This window comes from Falco biarmicus, chromosome 4 (assembly GCF_023638135.1).
Source record: "Falco biarmicus isolate bFalBia1 chromosome 4, bFalBia1.pri, whole genome shotgun sequence".
Lineage (NCBI taxonomy): Eukaryota > Metazoa > Chordata > Aves > Falconiformes > Falconidae > Falco > Falco biarmicus.
This window is the reverse complement of record NC_079291.1, coordinates 63,086,841-63,101,870: the sequence shown is the minus strand read 5'-3', so window position 1 is coordinate 63,101,870 and position 15,030 is coordinate 63,086,841. Positions and strand designations below refer to the sequence as shown.

At 37.2% G+C, this 15,030-nt stretch overlaps 1 protein-coding gene across 9 annotated transcripts in view; it reads right to left on the bottom strand.

Annotated features, from left to right (window-relative positions):
- The window catches only part of EPS15L1 (epidermal growth factor receptor pathway substrate 15 like 1), a 45,945-nt gene that overhangs the window by 17,483 nt on the left and 13,432 nt on the right, over positions 1-15,030 (bottom strand). For 7 of the 9 annotated variants that reach the window (XM_056334608.1, XM_056334609.1, XM_056334611.1 and 4 more), the window contains 11 exons: positions 14,024-14,109; positions 13,565-13,637; positions 12,860-13,021; positions 11,915-12,112; positions 11,481-11,645; positions 9,306-9,432; positions 9,134-9,184; positions 8,614-8,750; positions 7,256-7,316; positions 6,783-6,865; positions 5,162-5,294 (listed from right to left, as the gene is read on the bottom strand). In XM_056334608.1, coding sequence (XP_056190583.1) covers positions 5,162-5,294; positions 6,783-6,865; positions 7,256-7,316; positions 8,614-8,750; positions 9,134-9,184; positions 9,306-9,432; positions 11,481-11,645; positions 11,915-12,112; positions 12,860-13,021; positions 13,565-13,637; positions 14,024-14,109 — 1,276 coding nt within the window. The remainder of the gene's footprint in view (positions 1-5,161; positions 5,295-6,782; positions 6,866-7,255; positions 7,317-8,613; positions 8,751-9,133; positions 9,185-9,305; positions 9,433-11,480; positions 11,646-11,914; positions 12,113-12,859; positions 13,022-13,564; positions 13,638-14,023; positions 14,110-15,030) is intronic. The other 2 variants (XM_056334610.1, XM_056334605.1) reach the window with 1 other exon arrangement.

Sequence of the window (15,030 nt, the reverse complement as noted above, 5' to 3'; positions counted from 1 at the left end):
CACCACTTCTATCAGTCCCTAATATACAATATATTTAATATAAATTACAACACTTACACAGGCTAAAAAAGGCTTGAGAGATTAAAAAGTAATTGGTTTTATTAAATAACCATTGCAAGAAGAAAGCACACTGAAACTGGAGAGTATGTTTTTTTTCCTGTGCTTTTCGGACTTTTATTCTTTCAAGGTTAAGAAGGTCAAAACCACTATAAGCAAGCAATAAAAAATTAGAAGAGGTTGAAGGTTACACACTGGTTAGTGGTGAAGGTTCTTCCACTAATATCACTGGTTAACAGTACTGTTATAACCGCAATGTGGAATGCATGGTGCTGCATTTAAAGGAAGTGGTAAGGGTGGGGCAAAAGCAGTAGGTCCCACGATCAAAGCACTAGAGCATTGAATTTTACTTATAACCCAATCACTGACACCCACACAGCAACTTCCTGTACTTTAAAAAAAAATAAAAAAAAAAAGAAAAAGAAAAAAATCTGTTTCTCTCTTTTTGTAATCAACAACTTTTACCTAGAAACTAGTTAGCGGTGAACTCTGACTGATTTCAATCTGCAGCTCATGGTAGAAAGCATAATGGTTAATCTGTGAGAACCTACAAAAAACATTTTAACTGACAGGTTTCAGTGTATCAGCTCTTCCAGACTTTAATCTTAATTACACAAGAGTCCTACAAAACTCAACTAGCGTTAAGAAATATAAAGCAACCAGAAGTTCAGTAGTGCTAAACACTACAGGTAATCCTCTATAACAGAAAATAAAATGTACTTACAAATCTACCAAACTTAGCTATGTTTTAGGACAGCTTCAGAAAATAATTTGCACTGGAATCTAGATCTCTGTCATAGGGCACCTTTGGTTAAGTTTGTCAATATACACCACTATTACTTTTGTTAGTAGAGGTAAATAATATTGTCTTGGTTTCTGTTTATCATAGTCCATTATGCAAAGCACAGGCATGTTTATATCTTAATAATTTTTTGGTGCTTTTTGAGCAATATTCAAGATAAAGCATCAATCAATACAGAAAATCTTCCACTTTGCTGCAAAGAAACCTTTAAGTTCTCCAGTACCACCTGGTGAACATCAATTTCACCTAAGTCCTCGAAGAGCTCTATGAAATCTTACATCCATTAGGAACTTCACGGACTATGAATGCATTCCTCAAGAGAAAGCACATGCACATACTCCCTTCGGGATTTTCATTAGAACAGTACAGTCAGAAGAGCTGAAGAGCTTTTCCTTAGTTGATCTTACTCAACCTAAACAGAGAATCTTAAACCAGCTAAGGGACAAAGATACTGATTTTTCAAATCCTTGCATGTAACAGGTATGTTGGAGCTTTGATGTATACTGGTATCCAGGCTTGCTGCTTCTGAAACACCTTCTTGTCATTCTACATTTTCATTCACTGATCTATTAGCCTTCCTCCAATTCTCTTTAAAGATTCTGCACTTCACCTTTAAATAGTTAGGTTGAAAAACACAATAGAGCCTTCAATCAGCAAAACAAACATGAAATTTCTCTTGGATCAAGCAAGGATCAATTTCAGACTGTGACATCTAAAAGATCTTGAAGATTTTGGTTCAAAAAGGAGTGAGAAAGAAGAAAAATTATTTATGAAGAACAGAACAATTGTAAGCTTGAGATCCAGCCTGAGATACAACTTTAATGAAATAATCTCATGACTGTCATCCCCTCTCTTAACCTTAGTTTTTGAGAAGGGAAAGATAAGGATCTCAAGGGTGTCTAATCCATGCCATGCAGTTGGCCTATCCCTGCCAGATAGTAATAACCACAGACAGCTGTGAACTGAACTATCATAGCTACTTCCCAATGTCCAAGCTTTGAAAAAAGCCAAACACCCACTAAACCCAAACAAATCAACTAGAACAACCAACCGATCTCACTTTACAAGTGGCCAGCAAACAGGTCAGGATTAACAAGGCCAATGATTACCCAACGCAATCCTGCTACTGGCAAAGCTGGCAGTCGCAGAGAAGTTCCCTTAAGCATGGTATGAAGACTGTCTCCAGAGCCTTTATATGAGAGCAGCTAATCTGAACTGCACATTCCTTTTACAGGTCTTTCCAGGGACATCTGAAAGCCTTTTAAGCTGCCCTTCACTAAACAGTGAAAAGAAGCTATGTCTGAAGCATTTCCCTGGCCCCATGTTCGGCTCTGAAGGTTTGCTCTGCCTCTGCGCAAAAGCAAGTCCTGATGCACAGCTCTTTGTTCAGCTGGACAAAACACAGACACGTGGGCAAAATGGGAACTGTGGCACACTGCCCATCCCCTGATTGTCCAGAACACCTTGCAATACCTCGGTGCATTGATCAAACAACACTTGCATGTCACACAACTAAAAAGCTTTGCATATAGAAAAGCACTGAACTGGGAACAATCCCTGGTGCATTTTGCTAGTTTCCACAACCAACAACTACCTGGGAAATCAGGCTGCTTTCATTGCTCTGCAAAAATACTCATTAGTATTTTCTACTTGACTGTTGAGCGTTGAGGACAAGTAAAACTTTATATTAGATCTTCATTGCACCTGCCCAACAAAATGCAAGGAAACCACACAAGTGCTTTTCAATACTAAAAATCCCCACCAACAGAAAGGACAGTTTTACTAAAAAGGGTATGAAATGGGAACAGAAAGGCAAACTGCAGATTTGGCTGGTAACAACTGGCATTTATTCATCCTTCAGCAAGATCTTTATCACCCACTTGTTTTTTAATTAAACAGACCAATGAGAAAGGTACGAAACAACGGAAGTTTCTTGTCTGTTGTTTGTTTTCTGAGCAGCGTTCCCATTTCTAACTCTTGTATCTCTTGCTAGAATCGCAGTATATTACTATATAATTTCTCATGCTTTTAGTAACCACTGAAGGTTGCCTTAGTTGTGGAAGGAAGGGAGGAGTATAACTGCATAAGCACATGAGGCTCATTTGCTTTAAAAAAAAACCCTGCTTTGTTTCCTCCTCAGTCTACTTTATCATAACAACATTTGCTTTTGGTAGAGCAGCGAACCTTACAAATGTGTCTCCCAAGAAGAGGGGAAGGCACATTTAAATAATTTTTTTAACAGACTGATAAAAGGCTGAGTGCACACGTCTAAATTCAAAACAAATTATTAAAGCTTAATGTTCTCCAAAATTGCTCAGTATGTATAAAAGAGGGAATGAAGAGACATAAATCCAAAACCACCATGTAGGTGAATCAATCCTATGACATCTATTTCTCATCTTTGCTGCTACCATTACACTGCATTTGCTAGGAATAATCATGTTTCAAACCAGAAACAGAAAGAAACCACATGAAAGAGATAATACAGGTATATTTAGTATTTGTTTGACTCGTTCAACTTTACATGGGCCCTTTAAACACTAAATTATTTTATGTAGACATTTCTTAAAAAGAAAGATGGCCACTTACATACTTTCCTTGAAAACCAAATAAAGAAAAATAACATCCACAATGGTAAATAAGATTACCTTCAGCTTTTATATTTCTGCTTTTATTCGTGTCCCATTTGTTGATACTTGTCAACATTATATATTATGCGGGTTTTTAATCACTAAAGGCTCTCTAGTACCTCAAAAGTAGAAGATATTTACACAAGTAAGCACGAAACAGCCACTTCAAGAACTCTCCCACAATCCTAGAGCATTTCCTGACACATTGTCATCAATACTCACCTACACAGAACCTCATCATTTGAATTCAGGGTTTTAGTGTGCATCATCATCTCTTAAGCAATAAAATCATAGTAATAGGAATAAATAAATGCTACTGCAATGGCCTGCTTACAAGTTTACCATATTAAATAGTATTTTCCAATCCTTGGATCAGTCTACAGATAGTTAACAACATCCTCAGGATACCCCTGTAATAGAAGGCTCTTTCCACGTTCTCCAAGGAGCTAGCTCTAGCATAACTGGTTTGCAAAACCAGCCAGATCAACAATACCTGTTATAAACAGGATGGGTGCAGGCTGCATGCTTCACTCCAAAATGCAACAGCAGACAGGTAGACAATCCACACATGTAGACAGGGAGACATTAACAATGGATCCGTTTTTTGTGTGTTATGCTTCCTAACACTGTCAGTGGATACATGAGCATACTAGATGTTGACTCACATGCCTGTGCAAAATTATGTGCCTATTCATAAGCAGAATTCAGTTGTTTGGGGTTTTTTTGAGCCAACTACATGTTTGCTGCCAGTATTAACTGAACTATACCACTGCTGCTAAAAGGAGACTTCCAACTTAACAGCTCTAAGTGGCTTCAGTTCTTAAAACAGTTTCACTGGTATCTCAATTATTTTAAATATCAGCTCTAGGGAGGGCAACCAAGTAGAAGCTGAATCTCCAGTAAGAGAGATCTTACTTTCAGTTCAGGAGATTCATGCATCTCTAAGAATTTCCATACATAATGGACTTGAAGCAGGAACAAGCTGTACATTCAGACACTGTATAATTAATGCAGCAATGCGAGACTGTAAGAATGATCATACCTGGACAGATCAGGACAAGTCTATCTAGCCCTGTATCCTGTTCTTGTTAGTATCTAGTGGCAGATGCCTCAGGAAGAACAACAAAACAAGGTAAAGATACAGCCATACTTCAGACTACTTTGTAGATAGATGTTCAGCAACACAGGAGCCAGAAAGAGTACTTTGGCTACTGGTAGACCCCATTGCCCTGGTTGGGTTTTTCTTCTAAGAATTATCTAGATCTTTTTAAAGCCAATTTAAACTTTTTTCCAATCACCATATTCTCTGGCAAAAATCCCCAACATCCTAAATTCAGAGTATTGTATAAAACCAAACCTCTTTATTTTGAAGGCGCCATTTAATCCTATTTGTTGCCCACTTGGAAAAGAGATTCTTCCCCCCCCCCCCCCCGGTTTTCTCACTCACATTTTCAAGTCATTTTACAGATCTGTCATACCACTCCCTAATGATCTGTTTTCCAGCCTGAAGAGCTCCAGTCTGACAATTTCTGCCAGTTCACGGATAACCTCATACCTTCCTCCATAGTTGAAATACAAGATAATGAGACAGAAGACTGTCAACTTCTCCTTGTGTCCAAAAATGCACAGAAATTTGGGGGGACTGACTATTAAAAAAAGAAAACTTCCTTACCACTGGGTGGCTTGGGTCGTGGTGGGACATTTTTCTTCGGTGGTAATGCTGGTGTGTCTGATTTGCTTTTGAAAGGGTCATCTGAGAATCCCATCCCTCCAAAAGAGGAGGCAAAGGGGTCTGAAGCTACTGACTACATGAGGAGAAAAAAAAAAAAAAAAAAAAAAAGAGAAAAAGAAGGTAAAGCACATTGTAGAATATCTGCTGTTTCATGTTTCATGAAACCTACAAGTTAACTCAAGTAAAAGCATTAACTTCAAAAAATGAGGACAGATTCACAGAATTATGTCAGTGGTGTAAGAGGCTAACGCCCACTGACAGAGGTGCTAGGATTTCACAAACATTCAAACGTACTTATGCCCTTAATCTCTTCAGTACTTCTAGAACTTTTGGTCCTAGCAAAAAGCTGATGAGAAAAATAAAAGGAAGCAAACCTCTACTTTTTACTATTTAGCAATGAACGGTCATACGACAGTCTGTCCTTCACTCTGATAAACAGAGCCATGACAGAAACTGGAAAAACATAGTAGACTGCAGAACAGATAGCTTTTTTCCAAGCTCTTCTTAAGTCACACACAGCTCTTTTTTGTAAAAGCTCAGGTAAAATTCCCAAACTTTTTAATGTTTCCTATATGTTTAATGTTTCCTATATTCAAGCTGGCTCTTCTGAAGGAGTCTCTTATTGATTAAAAAAGGCACAAAAATTCATGCCGTGCAGGGAAATTTATCATTCCGAAATGAAGAAACAGGAATTCAGTGGGCAAAGCTAAAGCTCACAGTCGGACCTTTGCTAGAACTTCTAACTCCAGCCAAACACATCTGGATTTGTACAGACTGCTGCCACCTAGTGGAAAGCTGAACCCCCGCAAAAACCAGTAAGAAAAGTTAGAAATTAAATACAAGAAGTTTAATTAGTCAAAGGCATACAATAACCTATTTTCTAACTAACATTTACTCTACAATGTCGAAGCATTATTGTGGAACTAAGTGCAAAAAGTTGGGCAACTGATGTCAACTGTCAATTCCAAACTCCATCTCAGAGAGCTAACAGGAGACTGGCAGGATCCAGACAAGGAAAGGACCTAGTTCTATTTGAAAAACCCTATATGCTCAGTTTATACCAAAAACCCAAGGAAACAGCAATTCTGTTTAAGAGCTATGGAATGCCAGCGCACCATAGGAAGGTTTTCCACCTTCCTCTCGTTCCCTGTACTCATGGAGAAATTTAAGGACAACTCAGGATACTGTAAGAGATGAAGTATCCAAGAAGCAGATTGCAGGACTTAAGAGGAAGGCTGGACACTGAAATATATTAATATATATGGAACAAATACCTTTTCTTATATGTAAAAACTAGAAGTTATTTCTTATGCTCCACTGATATCGGAAAACGTTTGCAAAAAGTTGATTCATCCCTGCCGAACCTACCAGACTTTGTAAGACTTTGCTATACCTCAAATGGATGGAAAATGCTTTGCTATGTAACTGGCGAGGCTATTCGGAAAAAAATGAACAAAAGTGAGTTGTCAGCTGAAAGGTTACAATTGTCTCATACCCTTAAAAAAAAAAGTACCTGTACATACATTTTTAAAAGGACAGCTGCTTTCCTTGTAACCTTTACCTTTGACATCTGACTGAAGTCTGCAAATCCTTCACCGCTACTGAAAGCACCACTTCCAAATGGATCTAGTGTTCCAAATGGATCTGAAACAGATACGGGGGCGGGAAAAGTGCGATTTAAAATAATGCTTAAGAATTACGAAGAATGCTTGATGGCAGTAAGTACAAAACTAGGCAGGTGATTTAAAAGCACTTGCATTTTGACCCGGCAAGAAATGTTAAAAGAGAATTCCATAAAACAATAGGTTTTCTACCAGTTGTTCAGAGGAGGAAAGAAAAGAAAAAAGAAGAAAAGACAGAAGTGACATATATAGTGCATGCAAAGACTTAATCTTCTTAATCCATAACAGAACCACAATGTATTTCCTAACAGTTCACAAGATACTTTCTTTACTTTCAACTTTTACATTTGATTCTTCTTTCATAAAGAGATAGCTCCTAATTAATTTTCATGAGAAAATTTTTTCTTCTTACCTGGACCTTTTGAAGAGATACTGGAAGACGTAAATGGATCACTGCTTTCAAAAGGGTCAGGCTAAAGAAGAACACATACACATAATTATTGTTCATGTACCGTGCACTTGTCTTTTGATGCATATCACAGTCTCTTGCTTTAAGACAAATTATTTCCAGTTTCAGACCACTCTGTTCAGTGGACATATGTAGTAGGATAAAACCGACTGATTATATGAAATCTGCATTACTAGTCCATTTGGCTATTGACAGTCTTGAACAAAACACCAAGTACCTACAAGCGAAACACATTCAAGTGAAAATTGTATCATGCTGAAATACAAGCAATATTTGTTACCAGGGCAAAATAAGAAATTACACCCAGAAGCATTCAGTCTTTCAGCAACAGAGACTGAATATTCTAGTCAGGAATTTACATTATTATTAATTCAGAGTCTGTATATCAGGTTTTTTTTAAAAAAAAACAAACAGGTGGTGTTTACAGTTGCTCTTCAGTTTGAAAAGTCTGCTGTTACCTAAGTACAAACCTATACTGCAAGACAAACTAACCTCCTACTGACTGATACTGTAATATTGTTTCAACATCTGGTTGGCAAAAGTCAATGAATGCCCTAAGGGTGAGGGAAAGGATTAACTAAAAAACAAGACAAAAAATTCATACCCTACCCCCAAAAAACACACACACACATACACGTAAGGACAGCTTAAAGAACTGTGACTATACATTTGACAAACGTGTTCTGTGCAGTCCTTCCACTGTGTTGGCTCTATTGTCTGTTGGTGGCTCAGTAATCCTTTAACCACATCAGTTCCTTGATCCAATTCACTACGTGACCGCGTAAATAGAAACATTGATGGAATGGAGGTAATAGTGTGAATGAGTGGGTGCTGGTGGCTTGAAATTCCCAACAGAGGGTGGTGGTGGGGAAAAATCCACCTAACTCCATCTTCAAGGTGAATATAGATCATTATCACGGAACTAAAAAGAACAAACTGCTGATTGCCTTAATCCAGGGGTCCTCAAGCTTTTTAAGCAGGGGGCCGGTGCACGGATGAAGTGGCAGGAAGTCATCTGTGGCTGCTTGGTTTCCCCCCACAACCCCCGGTGGGGGGCGGGGGCAGGAGAGTTCTGTAAATACTGGGGGCTGGATTGAGGACCCTGGGGGGCCATATCCAGCCCACGGCCGTAGTTTGAGGACCCCTGCCTTAATCCATACTGAAATTTTAAGAATAAAAATAATGGTGCTCCATCAGTTCGAAAAAAAATATTTAGTGATATTTTGTTCCTTCTAGCTTTCAGACAATAAACTTGTCAATAGTTAAGAAATCTATTACGTGTAGATTTAAGAATTACTGACCTTTGAGGGTAAAGCAGGGGGTTTTGTGAATGGATCTGAGGTAAATGGGTCACTCTTCACCTGTTTCTTGAAGAAATCCTCAGAGGCAGAACTACAAAATGGGTCACTTTCCTTAAATGGATCACCTCCAAATGGATCTAGGAGGAATATTAAAAGGTAAACAGAATGTAGCATCTATAGAGTCCATAATGAACCATTCCATGTTTGTCCTAATACTCAATGATGCAATTTTTCTTATAAAACACACACACCGATTTGGTAAATCAGATTAACTTCCAGATACCTCTCTAAACAAGGTATTTACTAAGTCTGAACAAGTACATGTTTATATTAAGGTTATGGACTTAATAAAGAGTTATACGCATGTTATTAACATATTGAACCTGAATGCACACCCTGTCAGGTTTCTACAGTCCCACATGCAAACCAAGAATCTGAAGCCAGGGCAACCCTGGAAATCTTTGTGTTTGGCTACAAACTGTTTATATCACATCTGTCCTGTCATCAAAAGGGCTCTTACCTGCTGGAGCAGGTGGTTGATCTGCAAAAGGATCATGCTGGAATGGATCACCTATGCAGAATAGAAAAATAATTTGGTTTATCCACTATTTAGCAAGGTGATAAAATTTGTGAAAACATCATTTACTCAACAATTGGTCTTCAAGGTCTCAGGTAAGCCATTCATCACTTACTGCCTTTGAAAGGGTCTGCTCCCTTAAACGGATCAGATTTGAAAGGATCTTCTGACTGGAATGGGTCTGTATGCAATTCTTGTGAATTATTGGTAAACATCAAGGCTTTATTCTTAAATGGATCATCCTAAAAATTAAGAGGAAAATCTTTACAGCAACTTACCATGATTAAAAAACTCAGTTACCCATTTAGCAGAAATTCTACGGTATCCTGGCTCCTGTTTAATGATCTTAAAAATTACTTCCTAAAGAACTTTCTGAGTACATGGCTTCTAAGCAGAAGCAATCACACAGTAAAAAGAAATACATAGCCCAAGGCTAACAGAGAATACATACAACAATAAAAGATTAAACTGTTTCTCATATTAATACATTCAGTCCTCAAATACTTAAATAACAAAAGCAAACCAAACGCCCAACCATCACACTATCAAAAAATTCTTCTCTCCCAGTTATTTTACAGCTCAGATTCAGGTAAGACTGTTATTTAAAAGGAAAGGATACACAAATCGTTTGTGGACTACAAATACAAAAAATCAGTACTCAGCAGTCATACTCAAGATTGCTTCTTGTTAACTCATTCTTGAGCTTGAAGCTCCAAGTACTGATTTCACATTACAAAGCACTACGCAGCAGGTAGAATGTCACCCCCACATTTTGACGATAGAGAGGATTGTCAGCAGAGGCCAACCTACAGCTTTGTCAAGCTATGATACCCCTCCCTGTCCTTCGTCTGTTTTGGGTCCCTATCGATGAAACCAGTCCTTGCCACAGCAGCCATATGTGCATACAGCACCTGTACAACAGGGCTCCACTGACAATCAAAGCCATTCAATTCTAACATAGCAAGTATCTAATAACAACTCCAACACTAGAAAGGTACCGTATTTCTTTTGCCCTTTTACAAGATGCAAATGAAGAAGTCTTAATACTTCCCAGAACAGCAGGGAGGAAGGTGGGGAGAGGAAAAAGAGGAAGGAAGAATTAAGAAACAGGAAAGGGCCACAATGGTTTAAAAAATTTACTATGAACATATACTGGAGTTTTCTTCCAGTAAGTCATTCTTAGGTTTTGCAAGAGAAGCATCTGGAAGTTTCCACTGGAAATTAAACAAAGTTTATGCAAGCCATGCAAGCACAGAAACTAAAGTGTTTTAAGACCACATATCTCAATGTATTGTTGGTTTTAATCTACACTTTTCTTCTGAGCATTTTGTTTTTACAGAGAAAGTGTACAGCAGGGCATAAAGGTATTATGCCTGATTAATATTTATTAATACACTATACATGACATATATTTAACTTCATACTAAATCCATAGCAAATACTGTGCTTACGAGGAGCTGGAAAATACATTTCCCTAGTGAGGAAGCACCAAGTATATGTGCAAGTAGATTCAAGCAAGTATGCAACTTGTATATTTAAGCAAAGAATCAGACTAAAAAAATAAATAATAAAAATCTTGTGATTTAGCGTATTGTTAAATATCCAAATCAACAACTGATACTCAAAAGAAATTGACTGGAAAAGTCTTTAAGAACCTGACAGATCTTATGAATTGGCAAAAATACTGATTAAAAGAAAATATAATAAATGAGATAAATGATGCTAGAATTGCTTAAGCAGAAGAGAACTATATGTATTTTGGGAAGGGAATATGTTTTTTACTGAAATGAGTAATAAACATAGCTCCCTGCAAAGGAGACATTTGTACAGCTTCTTTTGGAAATAAGAAAAAATACATGATTAAAGAGAAGTTCACAGCAAGAGAAGGCGTCACCTTGGTAAACTGGAGAACATGCAAGAAAAAAGCAGAACACCTGAATAGGAAATAAGTCCTACCTGCTAAGACTAAAGGTGTGACAGGTTACAAATCAGGAGAGAACATTACCTCTTCCTTTCTATAATTACAGTTTGCTTACATGCCCATACTGTTACAGTTTACACAGGCACAAAATCCTAGCCAAGGTCTAACCCAAAGCTTAAAAATTAGGCTTTCCACTGGCATTAACATTTTTGCCCTGCCTTGCACTGGAGATTGCTGCTTCGCAGGGACCACAATATTTGCTAACGTACCAAAAGCCAACTAAACAAACATAGTAATTATTTCAGATTAGGTGTAAGTCACAAACCTAATGACTGTAAAATACACTAAAAAACAGTTATTTTTTTTTACCGTAGCTCCATAATTACTTCTTTCCATCTGCCCAAGGCCTTCACTTATGTCTGCTAAATTTGTCAGACTACCACCATGAATCCCATTGAGAGCCTCATTATATTCTTCTATATTCTTATTGACTTCTTGATGACTCTCTTGAAGTTGAGAAAGTTTACTTCTTGCCTAAACACAGAAAAATGCTTTAGTAAGTTACACATTCAGTAACACTGTCATTCCTGCATTGCTGTTAAACATGGTTGGTAGGCAGCTGCATTCCCCTGCCCCGAGCTGAACTTTACCTGACAAACTGGGAATTAACCTACTAAGCACCAGTCAAACAATTAGATGAACCGTTTCCCTGCCCCCCCTTCTGAAAAATAACCTTTTTAGGTGATGTTCAACTCAGCCTTTCAAGAAGCAAAAAAAGAAGTTGTATGAACTACAGCGAATACCTGGTTTATTTCTTCCTGTGTTGATTTTAAAGATTTGATTATTGTTTCAAGTTGCACTTTTCCAGCCTGGATACTCTGCTCTAGCTGAGTCTCTTCTTGCTGGAGACGATTCAGCTCTGCTTTTGCTCTATTAAGGTCATCTTCCTGTAATTTTAAATCTGATTCCTGAGATTGAATCTGCATTTTTAGTGATGAAATCTGAAACAAAAGTTAAAAAAAACAGAGTGAAATTTGAAATAAATGCAACTCAGTAATTATGAATTTATAATAAATAATATAAAGTTGTAAAGCAACCTATCAACTGTGAAGTAAGATAACAAGAACTTAATATGAAGAACTGCACACTTCTTCATACGATGGTACACAAAATCCTTGATGAAAGCACATTGGACATTCAATAAACCCAAGTAATACTAGTATTTTAAATCACAGAAATACTAATTATAGAGGTAATGATTTTAAAGGTAAAAGTAGTTTTCATAACTTGGCTCCTTTTCCATTCAAACATTCATCAAGTATTATAAAGTTGATTTTTAACTCTTATCAGAGTTAAAACTACACAGTTACATGTGACTTACCTTATACACTTTCCTACATGACCTTACACATCGAGTTTCTACATTAAGGCAACGTGCTAGCTACATTGGCAACTGTATCTCCCTGAAAACCCACTTAATTCAGAATAGCTATGAGGTTCACAGTGATCAAAATATGCACTATGTAGAAAAGGACTCCTGGAAATCACCTGGTTCAACCCCCCATATAAGACCATTATGAAAGCTATTCAGGTTAGAAAAATCCTTTCTTGACCTCTGTATTTGTGTGGAAATTGCTATTTATGGTAAAAATGAATAAACAAAGCAAGCTTATTCATTAAATAAAGAGCATTTCCTTCAACAAAAGACACAATACTCTTGAGCACATCCAGAATTAACATACACTCACCACCTGTGTTTCTTCCTGACATTTCTGCCTTACATCATTCAGCATATCTTTCAGTTTGGCTTTCTGCTGGTCCATTTCATCCAGGCGGTCTTGTGCATCTTGTTTCTGAGCCTCTAGCTCTTGCAAGTTACTCGTCTCCCTGTCTAAATCATTTTGCAGCTCCTGAGGAAAATTCCACAGTTTGTAACTTACATTTAGCTGTGGTCTTACAGGAATGATTACCACAGATGAACAGCCTAGCAATATCCAAAAGATTTTTGAAGTCATACAGGCTACTCCCTGCATGCATACATCTTGTTTATGCAGGAACTTGCATGAGACATCAGGAAACAAATCAGTGCCCAGGAGATGGAGAGACTGGGACACAGAGCACATGTAATTGAGCTATCCTAATTATCAAAACTAATACTCTTTGAACAATGTTCTCTTAAATTACAGTGTTAGCCAAGAACTAACAAAAAAGACATTTAAACTGTTCACATACCATCTTCTGTTTGTATTAACCAGCATCAGAAGAAAATATTTCTGATGGAGAACAGAAAAATAAAGATCCTTCTGTAAGTTAGAGGAAAATCCCATGAAAGGAGGAAAGAAGCAAGATGAGGAAAGAAGCGACATTAGGAAAGATAGAAGAAAGAATGCTTAATTCCTTGTATATTACTTTAGATTAAAATGAGAACTAATAATGATAAAAAGAGTTTTTACCTGGACTTCGTTGGTTTTCTGTCTGATTGATTCTTCCTTTTCCCTAATGTCCTGCTCTAGTGAATATTTTTCCCTGCAAGATAAAAAAGCACATGTATTCACGATTAGTTAAAACTATACAACACACATGCAAAAATCAATTAAATATTATTCTGGAAACACCATGCAGCCAAAAATGCTAACCCATATCCTAACATATTCTTCAAAGCAGTAACGTGTACACAAATCAATTACTCCACAAAAAATACTATCTGTTCCATAATCTTCTGAAGTCATCCGGTAGAATCCAGGCTGGCTTTATGTAACTGGCTAACTGTAGGGTATCATTGGGATGTTTGCCACCAACTTCAGTGACAAGTAATGATAAACTGACTACAAGAAAACAAAAAGTAAGGGACATTAAGTACTATATACTTAATTGGTTCTCCAAGATTTTTTTTAATTGTCCACAACTATTACCTCTGCAGCTGTGCAATTTCTTGACTAATATCATCCAGTTCCTTCACACCTGTGAATTCTCCTGATCCAACGGAACTTGAACTATCCTGTTAAGAATGAAACTGTCTATTAACATGCAAATTGTAACAGAAGATGTAACAAAGGTGGACACAATCCTCGTTATATGTATTTGCAAAATTCTAAGGGAGACATCAACATATCATGCAGCAACCTCTGAGCATGCCACACAATTCTGCCAGTGACACAGGAAAATTTTCTCTATGCCATTGAAGAGATGGGGTAGTTAAAATACACAGCGGTTAAAGGACATGCACAATGTCAAAAAATAAACTGCAGGCAATGGTGGAATTAAAACTCAAAACCTAAAAGAACACCTCTTCTGTAGTCAGTAGCAAAGTTTCAGGGAATTTAATGAAATCAGACTGTGATTTCAGTCTTCTTGAGCCCTGCCACAAATTAATGCCAATTTCTGCAATTATATCCAATTTCCTGCAGGTCATTTCTAAGCCATTCAGGTGTAGATCAGGGAAGATGCAGAGGATAGCCCTTGCTTTTAGACAAGAAAATTGTCATTAGAAGTTTTTAAGAAAGGATCTCAGCCTTTGGTACAAAATTTGTCAGTATTATAAAACGGATTACTAGTTCTCTGAAAAAAAAAAAAATCACTGCAAATGAGCAAAAACTGCAACACTGAACTCACAGCTAGTATGACAAATCAGGAGACCTATCATTTTTAAATAGCATTTAAAAAAGAATAAAGTACAGTTTGCTTGCTTTGCTCACTTTGAGATTGCTGTGATAACCACAGAAAGTTTGGCTTTATCCAATACAAAAAAAACCCCCAAGAACCCAACCAACAAACCACAAACAGATAGCACAGTAAAATGTGACTCTCTTTTAGGAAACAATAGGTGAATATACAGTTTAAATAAGTTAATTAAGTCCTCACTTCTGGGTGAGCATTTCTTTTGTTAATATGCCATTAAGTAATCATAAACAACAATCCA